Below are 17,395 nucleotides of genomic sequence, written 5' to 3' on the forward strand. Positions count from 1 at the left end.
TGTAGAATCATTGTTATCCAAGTGAATAGTTACAGAGAAATATGTTTTTTTAATTATTATGTAATAAATTATATTACTAAGTAAAAATTACCATGTGATAATCAAGTTATTCAACGCCAAGCAAGAGGATGAATTCAACAAATAAGGTCTTTTTTATTATCAACAATAATCTTGATTATTATAAACGTTTTTAAACAGAAATATTAAGAAAAAATAATATTAGACTTTAAATTATAACTTAAACAAACCATATTGATTCGATATACGTCGGTTTAGAAGTAGGGTTCTAGAACATTTTAAATAATAATAATTACATGCTTAATTAAAATCATTTCTCTAATATTTTATCGGTAATTATACACTTACTTGAGAAATAACAATTTTTTTAACTGAAACATCGGATGGATACCTATCGGCATAGAAGTTCATAATCTTTTTTACCGGTTAGGTACCTGTCTGCTTTATATATTATTACTTTTTTTGATTATATTCCTTTTTTCCTTATCGTGTTTAAAAAAAATAATATAAATTACTGGTTATAAATGGATATTTACTTCACGATTGAATATTTGTAAGATTTAAACTGATTTCATATCAGCTGTTTTGGTATTGATACAGGTAGAAACTCGAATTTGTTTATTATACCAGCACAGATCTTCAACTTGTATTAAATACTATAATTTTTAGTATTTGTTGAAATATTTCTTTGTTCAGGATGTCCGATTGGGAAACTGTTACTATTCTACGTAAAAAGCCTCAAAAGGCATCGGCTTTAAAGACTGAACAAGTTAGTTTTATATTTTTATATGTAATTTTAATGCAATATATTTTTACTTAAAATATTTCTTTTTTTCCTATCAATTCTATTACTGTTTATCGTTACTATGTTTAAGTTTATCATGGACAATGCTATTTAACACATGTTTCTTATTAATTTTGCTGTTAAATGTGCTATTATAACTTCTGGATTTGAAATATGCTTGAACCCAGTTCTGTTTGTTTAGTTATGATTGTCTTGTTTTGTTTTTTTTCCTTTTTGATTTTCAATTGTGTATTTATCTCAAATGATATTGTTTTCAATTGTCTTAGTGGTTTTAGTAGTATTAATGTCCATATTTTGAATAATTTTAAACATGTTCTGAAACTCCTGTTCAAAATTATTTTTGCTTCCATTTGTTATGAATTTTTCAAATATTTTGGAGACAATAACCCCAATACCACAATATTTTATTCAATCTAAATATGTTATTAACTGCTCCTTTTTCTCTTTTAAAGTTAATGGTACCTTTATGTTAACACAGCATGGATTGCATCGTGTTTTGATATGTATATCAGTTCTGGCATTTAGTAATCATCACTATATTTTGTAAAACACTATTGTCACGTGCTTATTATATTTATAATGTTGTATGTAAATTGTCCAGTCTTCTTTTTCACTATAATTTTCTGTTTGTACATATTATTTTTCACAATGGGTGTAGCCACCGTCACTTTGTTTCATTCCTGGTGTGGGTGTTTGATTTATTAGTTTATTTGTTAAAATAGCTTATTAGTTGTTAAAATGGACCATAGATAATTTGTGTCAAATTATATTTTATTACATTGTTTTGTATTAAAACTTCAAAAACATAAGTAATTTATTTTGGTAACAGCATAGTGCTGAAATTTAATTTGGAGACTTTGTTATGAGTGGTTTATAAGGCAGCGGTTCCCAAAGTCAGTGCTGTGTGACCCTGGGGTGCCCCGAGCCTATGCTAGCGGTGCCACAAGTGAATGCTGATTTCACAAAATATTTATAATTAAAAAAGCAAATATGCTGTGCATTAATTACAGTATTTACTTTTTATTGTTTTGTTTTTTTTTGTTATTTTCCTACATACTATGATGTTTCTTAAACTTTTATATTTTTTTGCTTGAGATGGGTAGTGCCAAGTTTTTTTTAACTTAACAAGGGTGCTATGAAATTTTTTTTAGCAAAACTAGGGTGCAGTGGTGAACAAAGTTTAAAAACTGCTGTTCTAAGGAAAAAACAGTTTTGTCAGTGATAACCTCATCAAAGCAGCACGGCAAATTGTGACTTGGCTTGATGGGTTGGTTTATACTCACTTGTATGCTATATTCTTTTATTGTTGGTGATAACCTACACTATTCTCATTACTGGTCACTACTGTCGGCTTTCACACACTGCTCTAGTTCTGAATGTTTGACCATTTTCTCATTGAGTGTAAATGAGTACACACCCATTTATCATGTGGGTTGATAGTTGTGAACGAGCACCTTTTTATTTTGGTTTTAGCAATTTATAAAAGAGGTGCATTATGATTATTTGTTGCTTACAAAGTAAAAAGACTGGTTCAAATTACATTTTAACTGGTCCATAGAAATAAACCTCAAACTCAATACATTAGATTGCTATTCTATTTTTTCTTAAGAAATTAATTTGTATTTATTCTGTGAATTATGATCTAAATTAAATCTGACCTAATTTTAGTTTTAACTAACATTTCTTAAGTAATTATTTGTTCTTGAATCAAGACTTCCTGACTATAGGAGATATGATTGAATTTATATTTCTCCTCCAGTTTTAACAAAATTTTTATAAATGATCTCATGATATTGGACCACTTTAGATTGTAATAAGGGAAACTAGCTCTGGTTAAATTTGAGAGGTAGATCGTGAGAAGAATCTTGTGAACAATTTTTTTAAATGGACTCTGGTGACAGTGAACTAATGGAGCTGCATGTGAATGTTGGTGTGGACACCTTGATTAAAGTAAACATCAGATGGTCTAGGCATGTTGCAAAAATGTTTGAATATTAGGACCCAAAATAAATGGTTCAGAATGAAATCCAAGGACAACAAAGGAAAAATAGACCAAGGATTGCTTGGGGAAACTGATGAAGCCCAATCCATGCTTGAGATTCCAAGTTGGAAAGAGGCAGCACAAAACAGGAATGACTGGTGAGAGGATATGTTTCCACCCAGGACATAGTCAATAATACCATAGTCAAATTGTATTAAATATAATATTAGAAAGTAATTTAAATTTGTATTAATACATATTTTGTTTAGCCGCCAAGTTCTTGTATGTTGAAAAATATATAATATTTCATACAGATTTAAATTTTTAATACAAACTAAATTCATTTTTCCACTGTTGTATTAGTACGCTAGTTGGTTTTTTTTTTAATGGCTTTTCAAAAGGACAAATATTCTTTAATTTATAATATATTGATCTGTTTTACTATGACCTTACGTTTGGATCTATTCAAGTGTTTCAATTGGTTTCTTTACCACTCCATCAGTTAAAGTACTGATTTACTGCCAATCAGGTTGGTTTTTCCTAAGCAGCCATATCTAAAAACTATACTGGTTTCTCCATTATGTTATTTAATCCATCACTTTTTATAGTTTCGATCTACATCTTCGTCTTTGGTCTATTACAGCATGTAATGGTCTATATTTCTTATTTTTGAAGGGTGACTGTGTAGGCTGTGGATGTAGAATTGAAGAGATAGCCTCATTCTGTTTGATTTCTCACTCGGAGCTGAGTGGTTTTAAAAAAATATTTTTCTAAAACCTAAAACAAAATAATAATTTTTTGAATTACTTGAAAAATATATATTTTCTTGGAGATCATAGCCACTCATTTGAAGGATAATGAAATTCTCTACAATACAAAACTGAAATCATCAATCAGACCCGTATTATCAAAGATTTGTAAATTAGATCCTCATGTAATTTATTAATATTAACCTGGTAAGAGTAAAAGATATTGAAATCCTCAATTTACCTACTTGGAAGAAAGTAAAGATGAAAATGTTATTTACCCATTACTCATTTTTTTTATTTTACTGTGTTTTGAATTGTTTTTAAATTCTCTAAAAAAACATTGAAATCAGTCTATTATTAGCAAAGATATGTCTTATTGAAATTTTGACCCACGTTTTTAAAAGTATTGTTGAAGTATTTGTGTAGGTTCTCTTGGAACTCTGTTCAGGGGATTTTTTATATTAAATTTCAAGGAGGGGAAAAAGTGAATTCTTTGGAGTAAGGTTATAAAATTAATTCCAATTAAAAAAAAGGGTTATAAAATTAAGGGGTTAGTTCAAGTTCCGAGTGCAGTTGTGGCAAATAATTATTCTGTTTTATCAGCTATGGAACGATCCTTAAATAATTGACTCTCCTTGATTATACCCAGCTTCTAAAATGTTTATACTCTTTGATTGAGGTAAAAATCTGGCAGTTCAGCATGATTTCTGACTAAAACACCTCCCTTTACCACCCTTGGTCTAGAGTACTTCCTTTTAGACTCCTCAACCCAAGACCCTTCATGGGCTGTAGTGTTACAATCTTTTAAGTAGAATATTTTAAATGTGTTTTAGTTGATAAATGAAGCATACGAAAAATTTGAATCAATGTGCGATTAAAAACTGATTGATAACCATAAAAAATAATATTTAGTACAACTTTTCTTGTTTTATTATGCATTATTTTAAACATTCAATACAGCACTGTACATTGGATTCATTGATATATTATTTTAATTTTTGATTCATTACTTTATTAGCCAACCTTTTCCGCTTGACACCCTGATAAAGACCTGAAACTCAGGTCGAAACTTCGGCATAAATAAATATTTTTGTTTATTTGTGGTGTTCTTTGCTGACCGCACCCCCGACCATCTTCTCCAATCAATCAATTACTTTTTTACATCTTTACTTTATTTAATCAATCCAATGAACTTTATTTAATAAAAATGATCTATTTACTACAATTTTTCTTTAAAAAAATTCAAAACAAAATTTACTTTTCACTCTTTCAGTACCTTAAAGATTATATATCAACATACATAGTAATTAATATTGTTTTTATAATTTTAGGCAGTCAACCGTGCTCGTCGTGAAGGAGTTCCGGTTGAGACACAACAAAAATGTAAATATAACTTTTAAAGCAGATTTTATGTTTTTAAATAAGTTTGGTTTTCAAGACGAGTGTTGTTAATATTCAATGTAGGGGGAGGTGGTCAAAACAAACAGCATGTTACTACAAAGAACACTGCCAAGCTAGATCGTGAAACTGAAGAGTTAAAGCATGAGACTGTTCCTCTGAGTCTTGGCAAGTTAATTCAGCAGGGGCGGCAAGCTAAAGGTTGGAGCCAGAAAGAATTCGCTACAGTAAGTGTCATTCTTTTATGATGTACCAAAGATGAAGTATTTTTTGTTTATTTATTATATTTACGTGATTACTAAGAAATATTTTATATTTGGATTTAGAACCATTATACACATAAAGATACAAAACTGAGTTTTCTTTTCAAATGAACATTTCATTTTCAGATAGGTGAAAAATTTGTTTATAAAATTTATTGTTATTTTGTATGAACTGATTTATCTTTTCTTTCAAAAGTTTATGTAGAGGAATTTGGTAGCTCAGTGAATAGAATACTTTTTTTTATACCCTTCCTTGTTATTTCTGACATATGCGAGGGAGGATTATCAACAGGTAACCAACCTATTTTAACCCGAGTGGGAGGGTCAAGTTTTCATTCCATGGGGCTACAATGAAATAAAAGCCAATCCCCCTTCAGACTGGATCATACGGGTGCCTCTATAGACTCAAGGTTACTAAGATGACACCTCAATTCCCTTAACTGCAAACAGCCTCAGTAAGGCACTTCAATTATCTGGATCCATGTTCGACTCTATTATTCTGCTATGTCAACTATGGATCATCCTTCCTGAAGCACTCTCAGCCCCTATAATCTGAGTACCCTTGATTACGGGAAAAACCTGGAGGTTGAGAATGACCCTGATATAATCATCTTTCACAACTGTTAGTCTAGTAACAGTACACAATAACAAAGTACTGAATCCAAGACGGGTTGTGATACAATCAACAAACAAATCATGGGTTGTGATACATGTTTTATTTTATAATTTTATGGATCTAAAATGTATAGTTTTCTAATCAAAAGAAGAAAGAATTTGCTAAGTATGGTTAGAGGAATTATTGTTAAAGATAACTCCAATTGCGTTGAAGAAAGTGAACCAGTAAATCTATGGTGTATAAAATAAATCTGATATTCCAAGATATAAATGTGCAGGATGATTCCAATGGGCAACTGATGTGCCAAGAATATCTGATCTACAGAGCCAAAGGAAGATACCATTAGGGAAAATATGTGAAACAAGGTGGCTTTGGTTTAGAATACTGAAACTATTAAGGGAAGATTGGAATGGATCACAGAGAGTGCCGGGTGAACAAAACTGGAAGGTGGTAGCGACACAATCAATGAAACGGATGAAGGTCTCAACTCACAAGCAGGTCAGGTAGTAAGTAGCACCTGGGGAGATGATACACTGTATTACCCTGACTGATTGTTACCATAAATAACAATTTTTGAATAAATCTTTCAAATATCTTATCTATCTGCTAATTTTCTTGAATAATGTCTTTGTTTCCGAGCCATTGGAGGGAACTGGTCTAGTGAGTTTTTTTGTTGAGAATAGTTAAGTTGTTCTGGACATGATGGATATTAATCGTTGATGCCACAACCCAAAGTAACAGTTCACTAACTGTATTCAATTTTGTATCTTAAAGCCAATACCTTTGTTCAAATTCATAATAGTTCCAGTGTATTTTAAATGTTCCACATTTTTAAACATATATGTGCCAAATGCAACCAGTTTTCATATTTCGAGTGGATCGTGACCATATTTTTTTTGATGCATTTATTATGAGTTCAATTTTATTTTACATTAGGGAGGCCACACCGTAGCTCAGGGGTTAGGCACAAGTCTATCAATCTGAGGTCTGCGGGCGTTGCCGGTTCGAATCCGGCCTTGGGGTGTTGACTTTTTCATTAATTAAGTGGCAATCCCACAAAATAAAAAACTTGACCCCCAACCATGGTTAGAATAGGTTGGACAGCTGTAGATAACCAGGCAAACATCACCTTCGACATGGATTGCCTTAAAAAAAATATATTTACAGTACCTTCTTATATATAACATATCTTGATATTAAAGAAAACATTGATTATGATTAGCTAATCTATGATAAATTATATAACTTTGAACCTTTTTTTTTTTTTTTTTTTAGAGGTGCAATGAAAAACCTCAAGTTGTCAATGATTATGAAGCTGGACGTGGAATTCCAAATCAGGCTATCATTGGGAAAATGGAGAGAGTGCTTGGTAAGCAATCATTTTAAAATTCTTATTTTTCATTTGATTTAACATTTGTCAGTATATATATTTATAAAATTCAACTAAAATTTATATTTTATATAATTTATTTAATATAGATATTTATTTGTTCGGGATCAGCCACAGTGAATTATGTCAAAAATGGAAATAGAATAAAGGAAGGATAGTGAACAGATAAAAATTTATTTAAATGTATTTTAATATTAAAACTAATCAAAACAATACTATAATAGAAAATATTATCTAAAAAGTTTGGTCAAAACAGCGAATGTCGTGATAGCTTTTCAATTTTTTGTTTTTTATTAAAAATCTTGGCTGATCCCCAATCAAATGATTTCATTATACCTTTATAGTCAATTATTACCCAACACTTTAACTATTCCAAAGGAAACTAGTTGCTTTTTAATCCACTTTAGAAAACTTGATCAGGGAGCTTTCTATATATATTTTTTAAATGTTCTTTATTTTTGACTACTCCAGGGTGTTTAGAAACCTAGAAAAGGAATCTTAGAAACAAAAAAAAAAAAAAGAAAGAAGAACAGCTATGGTGTGAAGTTCTGGGTTAAATGTCAAAAAATGAGTATTTTTTTAATGAGGAAGAGAATTTGTCAAACTAATTACCCAAGTTCTCACCCAATAGAACTAAGTTATGCTTGTGGTAATCTTAACTAATGATCAAAAGTTGATGATTTTATAAAAATAATAATAATTTATACATGGTTACAAATCGAACAAATATCGAACTGTCAATATAATTCTATATCAACACACACTCTCTCCTCTATGTCGAAGATTTCTTCCAGAAACCGTTGAACATTCGCTTCTTGTGTGAACAAGAGGCAGGTAAAAAGGGACATACTTCTTTTGTTGTTTTGCTTCTTCTCTTTGTTTATATTCTCAGTTGGTGGTTTCATCTTATTTAAAACTAGAGAAGTGATGTCAGCACATTTCCGAATATATAAGTAGGTTTCACCCAGCTCTTTGTCACAATAATGTACCAGCCATTTATTTTTACAATAAATTTTTCTACGTTTCTAAAGACTATGAGTTCGGTTCCACTTGATGACATTGACAATCATGGTTAGTGGGTTGCCGTCTCTGACAAGTATTTATATTTGGTTTTATCTACCATTGTGCGAGCAACACATTTCAAACTTAGTTAAGTTAGTTGGTCCATAAAGCTGGATTGGGGAACCAAAGGGGAGTTTATTTCATGCCAAAGTGAATTAATATTAGATACTGAGAGGTTATTAAGTTTCAGCTAAAACATTGGTAACTGCCTTTGCAGTTAACTGAAACATTATAGCTTTCCACATGAAGAAGTTTCGTTGAAATATATCTGAAGGGACAAAATGCCAGGAATGATGGAAGGGAAAATAGCCTGCATAAATGATGGGTTGGTGACATCTGTCAACCCTGAAACTACCCGGTTATAAGTGAAGGGAGCTTGTGCAGCCGTTCTCTGTTCCAGTGCCTTAAATACACTTACTATCTCTTGTTCTGTTACAAGCATTCTTCCCATCTTTGCATTATGATAATTTTGCTTTTCTCCTAGCTTAAGGTTTTTGAAAGTATTTTCTATTTGAATTCTGGTTTGTACTAAACATCTAAAACTTATCTGATTTCAAAATGTATTGTTTAGTTTAATTCTTTATGATATTTGGATTCTTCCAAAATTGCATAAAAATAAAAATTTTCATTGAAATCCTTATTATTAAGTTGTATACATGTGTACAACTAAAGCTTAAACTTTTAAGAAGAAAAAAACAACATTTTTTTATTTTTCAGTTGTCTTTTTTTTTTTTTTTTTGTATATTTTCTTGGTGGTTTTTTCAATAATTTGCTGTGACGGAAAGTTATCATTGGAGTTGTGTGATTTAGATAAGTTTATCAAAGCTGATTAATTTTTATAAACATTAGTTAACCTCCTAAAAAATATAAATACATCTGTTCTAAGTATTCAATTATTATTGTTATTCATTTTTGTGCTAATCAATAAGAAGTAAACACAACTTTCTTTTAGTGTTATTTATTTAAAGACATTGAAAACACCTTTTTGTTACTGGCACTTATATAGAGTTAGATTGTGGCATTTATATAATATGTCAAAGCGGTGACCATGATACCGAGCTGTATTTTATTATTATTTTGCTTGTTATATTCCTGGTTATATTATAATAAATGGAGTCAAAAGGAGTATTATTTGATCTTCTCACGTTGGGTCAGGAAGAGGATGAGACCCCTGGTTAATACCGCAACCTGTGGAGACGGCTTCAGCAGCCGACATCGCAGCTCCTAGTATCTTGAAGATACCAAAGATTTTTTTTTTTAACAAACTTAAAGTTTTTGTTTGGTGTGAAAAGTAGCTTAAAACAGCTTCAATACACCATAGCTCAGTTGGATCGCAAAGCCATGCGAGAGGTTATAGATTTGGCAAAAAATTCCCCGAAAGTAGAACCGTAATGAGTTCTTAAAGAGAGGTTAATACGCAGTTTGGTGATTCTTATTCCTAGTAGACAAATTCATCGACTCATAGACGATCAGCAACTGGGCGACTGCCAACCTTCACATTTCCTGAGAGATCTCCAACAGCTGGGTGGTAAACTGGTTCACAGGACCTCCTTAAATCTATTTGGTTACGCGGGCTTCTAGAGTGTATTTAAGTCGCACTTACTGCCGACATACAGGACTTTGTAATCTGAGTGCAATAATCAATCTAATAGCCAAATAAAAGATATAGTGCTTTTCTTTCTTTTTTCCTCAATTACAAGTTTTTTGTGTGTTGTATGGGAATTATGCACTGATCTGAAGAGGCCAGTAAAAAAAGCAGTATGGCCCCATTTTTCAATTTTGTGGTTTTGGTGCGGGCGATTCTAAGATAGATGAATTGAATAGTGTTTACTGTTAGACGAAAATATATAGGCAGGATAAATATGCGAGTTTTTCCTTCTTTCTCTTGAAAAATGTTGGAGTTATACTATTATTCTCGGAATCCTACATCTGTGAATGGCTTTTTTATCAAAGCTATTAATATTTACTTCTGCAATACTTGATTTGAGTTTCAAAACTTTATTTATTATTCCTACAACTTATTTTCTTGTACAATTTTTCTTAGAATTTGTTTAGTGATATCAGTGGTGAATCTCTTTTTACTACAGAGGAAACATCGATTGACCAAATTTCTGGGTCTGTTTTCATGAAGTTTAATATGTTATATCGATGGCTTATTTCACAGTAGTGCTAAGTACATCTCCTCTACTAATGTTTTGAAAAATATAATTAAAGGTTTTCTCTTTCAAGAAAATCAATTGAAATTTTCTAACTTTCCTAAAATAGAGAACCTTTAAATTGGATTTTTCTTAAAGTTAGTTAGTGGAAATATACTTAGCACTACTGTGAAGTAAGCTATTGATGTGTTCTAATTAGATTTTTAATTTGAGAGAGAACTGTTTCACCTCTACCCAGTTTATTTGAAGTGATGACAGGTTTTAAACTTTCTTATTGGAATAAAATAAGAGAGATTTCCCTGTGTTAGAAATTGCAGACATAGTAGTTCTAACTGAAATGGACTATTGAAAAGTGTGAGCGGATTGGTGGGAAGAAAGTTGGACTCGTGAGCATCTCTCCCAACTACTTCACCAGCAAACACAAGTTGGACAGACCATATTCTAAAATTTATGCACATTTGTAGCCCATGCCCTCTAATCACCCAGCTTAGCATGAAAAAATTATTCAGGGGTAATTTGGAATTCTTAGGATAATTTAAAAATTCCTTAGACTCGACTCAGTCCTCCCTTAACCATTGAATTGTGACTGAAAGTTTTTAAATTTCAGCACCTTTCAGAAGACAATTTGGCCTATTTCGAAAATGGATTTCTTACCAATAATAAGTGGTATAACATTGGTAATAATATTTCCTAAGTGATAAGATATTAAACTTAAACTCTGTTAAGGCATATCTTGCTGTTTAGTGTTTCATTGGAAAAGGATTGTCCCAAAGATTTTTATTGGGTCAGCATAATCGTATGATAAATGCGAGTGTGGTCAAATGATCATGTCCAACCAGTGTGAAAAGTATCATCTAGGTTTGTGCTTCCCTTGTTTTGTGGGGTTTCGTAATTATTTTTTTATAAATAATTTTTTTTTAATGATTTAAGCTAAAATGTAATATATATTATATTGAAGTTAACACTCAACTGATCATGGATAAGGCCATAAATTTTCATATAGACAAGTGGACTGATTTTGATGAAATAAACATAGCTAGAAATACTGTATATTGTATAGTTGTCTACACTTTTTTTTTTTTAGATTTTAGGTTGTATGAAATTAGTGTTTTATTATCTATTGATTTTATACCTTTCTACTATTTCTTATAAATTTCAATTTTTTAAATAAGGAAATAAAAAAGCTTATCACATCTTTATGAAGAGTACAGTGTAGCCCCTGGAGGAAATGTTTTTTCTTTTAGCATCTGATAAATTTATTGGCAGTTTAATTAATTACTTTATTCATGTCAACAAAAAGAAAAAAAAAAAAGTGTTTTTATTTGATACTGCTATATATTTTTAAAGTGGTTCTGATTAAAAATGTTTTTTCCAGTGGGTTGCCATATTTAATTTCTTTTTTGGAGCTTTGGATTTTGCTTGAAAATCACTAATATTAGTCTGTAGAACATAATACTAATGGTGTATGGTGTTTAACTTGTAATAGTATAAACAAACTAACATACAATTTTAGAATTTAAGTTGATGAAATTTGATTTTAATAATGATTTTAATGCAGGTATAAAGCTGCGTGGAAAGGACCAGGGCAAACCAATTGTTTAATTTCTTCTTTAAACAGTTATCATCTTTAATTTCTACTGAACTCTTTTGGTAGTTAAGGGTTACTAGTTTAACACATTATGACCCAAATGTACAAAGTGTAAGGTGTGTGTATCTCAATAAAAATATTTGTATTATATTGTTCAAAAGGTAATAATATATTGTTGGAACTATATATTGTTCCTATCTCATTACAATGTCCTTTTAAAATTACTTATAATTTTTGTACTCTTGTTATTTAAAATTAGCTCATTATTAAGAAATAATAGTTGTTATATATAGTTTATTAAAATAAGGATTTTTGTCTAAATATACTATATATTTTTAATGTGACTTTTTTTAACATTGTTCTTCCAGTGGGTTGTCATTCTTGATTTGTTCAAACTTAACGGTTCTCTAAAAAATACTAGTAATACTTAATACCATTGTCTTGTTATGTTTATGTAGTTAATATAAAGAAATTAACATAAGATTTTAGAAATTAGATAGATGAAATTCTGTTTTAATAATCATTTTAATGCAGGTATAAAGCTGCGCGGCAAGGACCAGGGCAAACCGCTTGTGCCCCCAGGGAAAAAGTGATCCCCGGGGGCGATGAAATCAGCCTCATGACTGTCTTTCTGAAATTATATATATTCACTGGAAGCTATTCATTTTCATTAAAGTTATCTTCTTTAATTTCTACTGAACTGTTTTGGTAGTTGAGGGGTATTAGTTGAATACATTATGACCCGATTGTACAAAGTGTAAGGTGTGTGTATTAATAAAAATATTTATATTATATATTGTTCAAAAGGGTTATGTATTTTTTTTTTTTTGAGCAATATATGTTCCTGTCTGGTTCCAATGTTAATTTAAAATTATTTTTATTTTTTTTACTGTTGTTAATTAAAATAAGCTCATTAATAAGAAATAATATTTCTTATAGTCTATTAAAATTACTGTTTTCGGAATAAAAAAATTAAGTCAATTTTTTACTGTAACAGTGGTCATGTCCAATACATTTTCAATAGATCATACTGTTTCTACCTGAAAAAAATCCTTTTCATTACCCTGATAGCTTGTCCTAACTCAATTATTATACAAGTGTATGATTATTTTAATTTAATCAGGGATTAAATATGCACGTTTGCACTGCATTAACTGTTGACTATGAACTTAATGTTAGTTGCACATAACAAGAAATTAAAATATTCTTTGTAGGTAATTTCACATTAAAGTTAACAAATTATTATACCCATTTTTTTAATTATTTTTTTTTTATAACAAGAATGAAATATAATTCCTTGTTTACTTTTCTTGTAATGTAATTCAAAACAGCATTTTCTTTCGTTCTATACCTGTTCCTTAGATGTAAAAATTAATTTGATGATGTATATCAAATTGATTATTGTTAATGTAATGGCAAATGCTACTTACCGCCCAAAATAGTGATTTTTTTTTTAAATGTCAATGATATTAGAAATAAAGTGATATTGTAAACATTTAAATAAAGTTTAATGACTTAGCTAATAAATATAGAGTACATAATATTGAATTTTTTGGCTTCTTAACATGGAACATGTTTTTACAATGGGTTATCCCTTGTAATATATTTAAAACAGACGTTCCCTACCTTTGTGTGCCAGTAGAACTCTTAGATGGAGTATGAAACTGGCAGAATACAACCGCTGTTAACCTGTTAATTCTATTACAGTTATTTGTGTTATTGAGCACCAGCTTATCTAAGAAAAACCCTTAGTTTTTGGAAATGTGTGGTAATATGTACATATATTTTTGTGAAACAAATATTCAAGATAAAATTAATCTATTTCACAAAAAGAAATAAAAAATAGGAAAAATCTATTTGTAATGATAATTAATAAGCAACTGTGGAGCCATGGTGGAAACTGCATGATAGTTGCCTTCATTACAGCATTTAGGGTTGTGGTAGTAGTGGCCCATTATATTATAATACCTGTCCCAATTATTGCTTCATGTATACACCTTGACAATGAACTGTCGCACCTTATCTAAGTAACTATGTTGGTAAAGGTTGTTCTCATATAACATATTCTGTATTGATAGTTTCACAACTTGAAATTATTCAACCTGCTTTTTTAAGCTTATGAACTGAAATGATGTTGGATGAATCAAAATGGTTCTGCTTAGGTTAGGTTTATTTCTAGCATGTGGACAGTGCTGCACTGACACAAGTGGTGGTTTCATAGCTTAGAAACCTTTATTCATAGAGTTTTGTTCTGGCGACAAGGCATAATCAATGTAATTGGGTGTATTTTTAATTGTATCAATGTAATGTGGGTTTTTATTTCTTCACAAATGTTCATTGTATCAATGTAATATGGGTTTTTATTTCTTCTATTCATTAAATCCTTACATGTAGTAAATATCCAGGTGAAAATTAAAGTTCTCTATGATCATCATCAGTTCAAAAAATATTAATTCTGTAAGTTGTGATATCAAAGAAACTAATAAGAATGCTGTATTTGACAACTGTGGCCGGTATGATGTCATATCTTGCAGGATGCTTCACTTGTGTCTATAAATTTGACCTGGATACTATCAAATTTATTTAACAGCACTGCCATCTTGAGATCAAATACATGTTTAACTTACTGAATCTCTTGAATAATTTCAAAATAAATAAAATTCTTTATATAGCTAATAGATGGCATGGCATAACATGTTTTGATTGTTACTTCAAATCTAGTTTCACTAACATGTGAGATAATCCACACTTGTTCTGGACCATTATGTGTAATCTTGATTTTTCTTTCTGACTGGCAAAATAACTATTTAGTTGACCAGAACTTTAGATACTCATGACTGTCAATATCATGCAATTACATATTTATAATTATTTATTGTCTTCTTTATGTTATCCACCATTAGAACAAATTTTTGTACAATGATTGAGAAATGGATATTATCTCAGTACTTTCACATACCTATGTATGAAATATATAGTAAGGGAAAGTATTAAGATTTCGAAAAGTTTCAAATTCTAGTTTTCGGCAAAAATACATGTTTTGAGTTCTTCTTGAGTCCAAAAACCTTGTCTTGCAAAATGGTCTGTGAACAGCTTAGCTAAAAAAAAAGTCGTACAAAACTGAAATTATATATTTAAGGGGTGTATAAGCCTGGGATGTGATGGGAACTTTTTTGATAAAATCAATGAACCGGAAGTGCCTCGTTATAGGCATTTTTTTTTCCAATTTTGTGAATAACAGCTCAGTATTTTCACAGAGTATATTCAGTATTGAATGTTCTTTAATATCAGATATGTCTTATCCTCACTGCACTTGTTTGACATAGCATAAATGACAAATGTTCAAAAAAATCTTACTCTGAAGCATCTTCCAATTTTTCTATTTGAAATAAATAACCAGATCTCTTTGTTGGTAGAAATAAATCATGTATAAATACAAAAAAATCGATGAATAACTAAAGGAGAAAAAAAGGAAAAATATAGACAGGTTTGAAGTGGAAAAAAACGAGGCCTCCCGATCTCAAGCTTATCTTTATGACTGTTATTTTCTAGCCTGGTAAACGTAAATATTCGTTAATTCCATCTCCAGAACTGATTGATGAATAATGAATATGTTATGTATTTTAACAGTAACAGAAATAAAATATTTTATCAAAATTTTCTCTTTTTTCTCCAAGATAGTTTTTGTTTGAAAATCGCAAAATATAGCGATAACTTGACCATGAGTACACCAATCTCTCAAAACTTGGCGATGAAGTAGGGTAGTAAGTGAAAGTTGAGTGATGCGCACACCACACCAGATTTTTTTGAATATTCATAATTGATTTTCCTAAAGAATTAAAAGACATACTAAATGAAGGGTAATTAATTAATTTAGTTAGCCAAAACTGTAAATGTTTATTTTTAAAAATGAGTAAGATACATATAATGATGAATGACTTGAATGTAAATGAAATAGCTAGTCCTTCCTAAGCTCAAATGAATCTTCTCTAATTCCATCTTTTGTTAAAATGTTAATTGATATTCTGTCACCAGTAAATATATCTCTTTCAGCAGCTGAGATGAAGACATCTTTTACAATTGCATGGGCTTTTTCCAAAGTGTATGTTTTGTCTTGGACATTTTCTTGATTAAGCATACCAAGCTGAAATGAAAAAAAAAAAATCAATATAATGATTTAACTATATTTAAAACACTAGTTGAAAATAGAAGAATGAGTAGCAAAAACTGGTGACCAACCAATGTTTCGAATAGGACCTGATTTTAGTTCTTCGAAATTATTCTAGACAATAATTAGACTTATATTTGAGTTTTATGTAGAAGTGAATAGATACTGAAATACACTACAAGAACATACAATTGATACAAATCTCTTGTGTCTGTTACAGAACTGAACAAGCAGTTGATACTAGGCCACTATTATATCCAGACAACCATTCTTGATTTTTCTGTCCACTAAACAGGTGAAGCATTTCTTGGAAAAACCAAAAATATTTCAATGCATCCAGTAGTATCTGTATGAATCTCTTCCAGATGGAAATAGATCCCTTGAAATGGAGGAAAGAGCTGGTGTTTGTTTTGTTTTGTTTAATGGTGTAAAACTTCCCTGGTCATTAACGCCATTTACTTCCTATTAGTTTTGAGCAACATTAAATTGACTATTTTATGTCACGTAGAGCTGGTGTATAAGTAGAGAGACAAGCCTAGTCTATTTATAAAATATTATTATGGGGCCCATGAACCAAATGCATACCTTGATAGTTTGAAGTCAGTAATGCTAATTCCATCATAGATAGTGAACTCATGAAAGAAAAAAAAAAATACCCCCGAAAAGAGAAATTCATCATCAAATTAAATTAAAATTTTACTTTAAATGTAAAAACTTCAGTTCTCAATTTACTTTGACTTCATAAAAGCTAAAGAGCCATATTAATCCTTAGTAAAAATATATTTTTGTTTACATATTAACCAACATAAAAAAAAAAACCCTCAGGGAAATGAGATGCTGGTAGGTTTTAGAAAGCTATACAGCACTTATCGAATCTTGCAGACTAGCAAAGGTAATGTTATATTGGTAAGGAGATGTTACATTTGCACTCTGTTTCTATTAAAAACTAATTTAAACACAACGAAAATCTAAATTTAATCAAAAAATAATTTAACATGACTCCACTGATATACACAGAACTAAGGAGAGGTTTAGGGCCTCTGCATAAAAACCATACCTTTGTAAACAAACTACAACTAGATATAAAGTAAAACATTTGAGAAATTTATCTTTATTTAAAACAACTCTTTCTCTCGAGTATAAGTATACAATCTAAAATATATTGATAAGAGTTGGAAGAGGAAAAATTTAGCTTCCCAAG

The 17,395-nt window shown here is 30.3% G+C and overlaps 2 protein-coding genes across 6 annotated transcripts in view; one reads left to right on the forward strand and one right to left on the reverse strand.

The window, feature by feature from the left end:
* On the forward strand, positions 1 to 17,099 carry mbf1 (multiprotein bridging factor 1). 5 transcript variants are annotated; one of them, XR_010843098.1, is made up of 6 exons: positions 602 to 787; positions 4,885 to 4,936; positions 5,018 to 5,178; positions 7,106 to 7,199; positions 11,997 to 12,142; positions 16,415 to 17,099. XR_010843098.1 is itself a non-coding variant. In XM_014419021.3 (5 exons), exons 1-5 carry the CDS (start codon positions 129 to 131, stop codon positions 12,617 to 12,619), a joined length of 384 nt encoding a protein of 127 aa, XP_014274507.1. In that variant the 5' UTR covers positions 1 to 128; the 3' UTR covers positions 12,620 to 12,820. The 5 variants fall into 5 exon arrangements, 3 of the variants coding, with proteins under 3 accessions (XP_014274507.1, XP_014274505.1, XP_014274506.1); XR_010843097.1 differs by lacking the exon at positions 16,415 to 17,099 and adding an exon at positions 12,561 to 12,820; XM_014419021.3 differs by lacking the exons at positions 602 to 787; positions 11,997 to 12,142; positions 16,415 to 17,099 and adding exons at positions 1 to 146; positions 12,561 to 12,820.
* Positions 15,899 to 17,395, reverse strand: part of Prosbeta6 (proteasome beta6 subunit) — a 5,240-nt gene continuing 3,743 nt past the window's right edge. The window contains exon 4 of the mRNA XM_014419018.3: positions 15,899 to 16,170. Within this exon, the coding sequence (XP_014274504.1) occupies positions 15,985 to 16,170 (186 nt within the window). The 3' untranslated portion in view covers positions 15,899 to 15,984. The remainder of the gene's footprint in view (positions 16,171 to 17,395) is intronic.

Source organism: Halyomorpha halys, unplaced genomic scaffold (genome assembly GCF_000696795.3).
Source record: "Halyomorpha halys isolate HHAL.00 unplaced genomic scaffold, Hhal_1.1 Scaffold215.1, whole genome shotgun sequence".
Taxonomy (NCBI): Eukaryota; Metazoa; Arthropoda; class Insecta; order Hemiptera; family Pentatomidae; genus Halyomorpha; species Halyomorpha halys.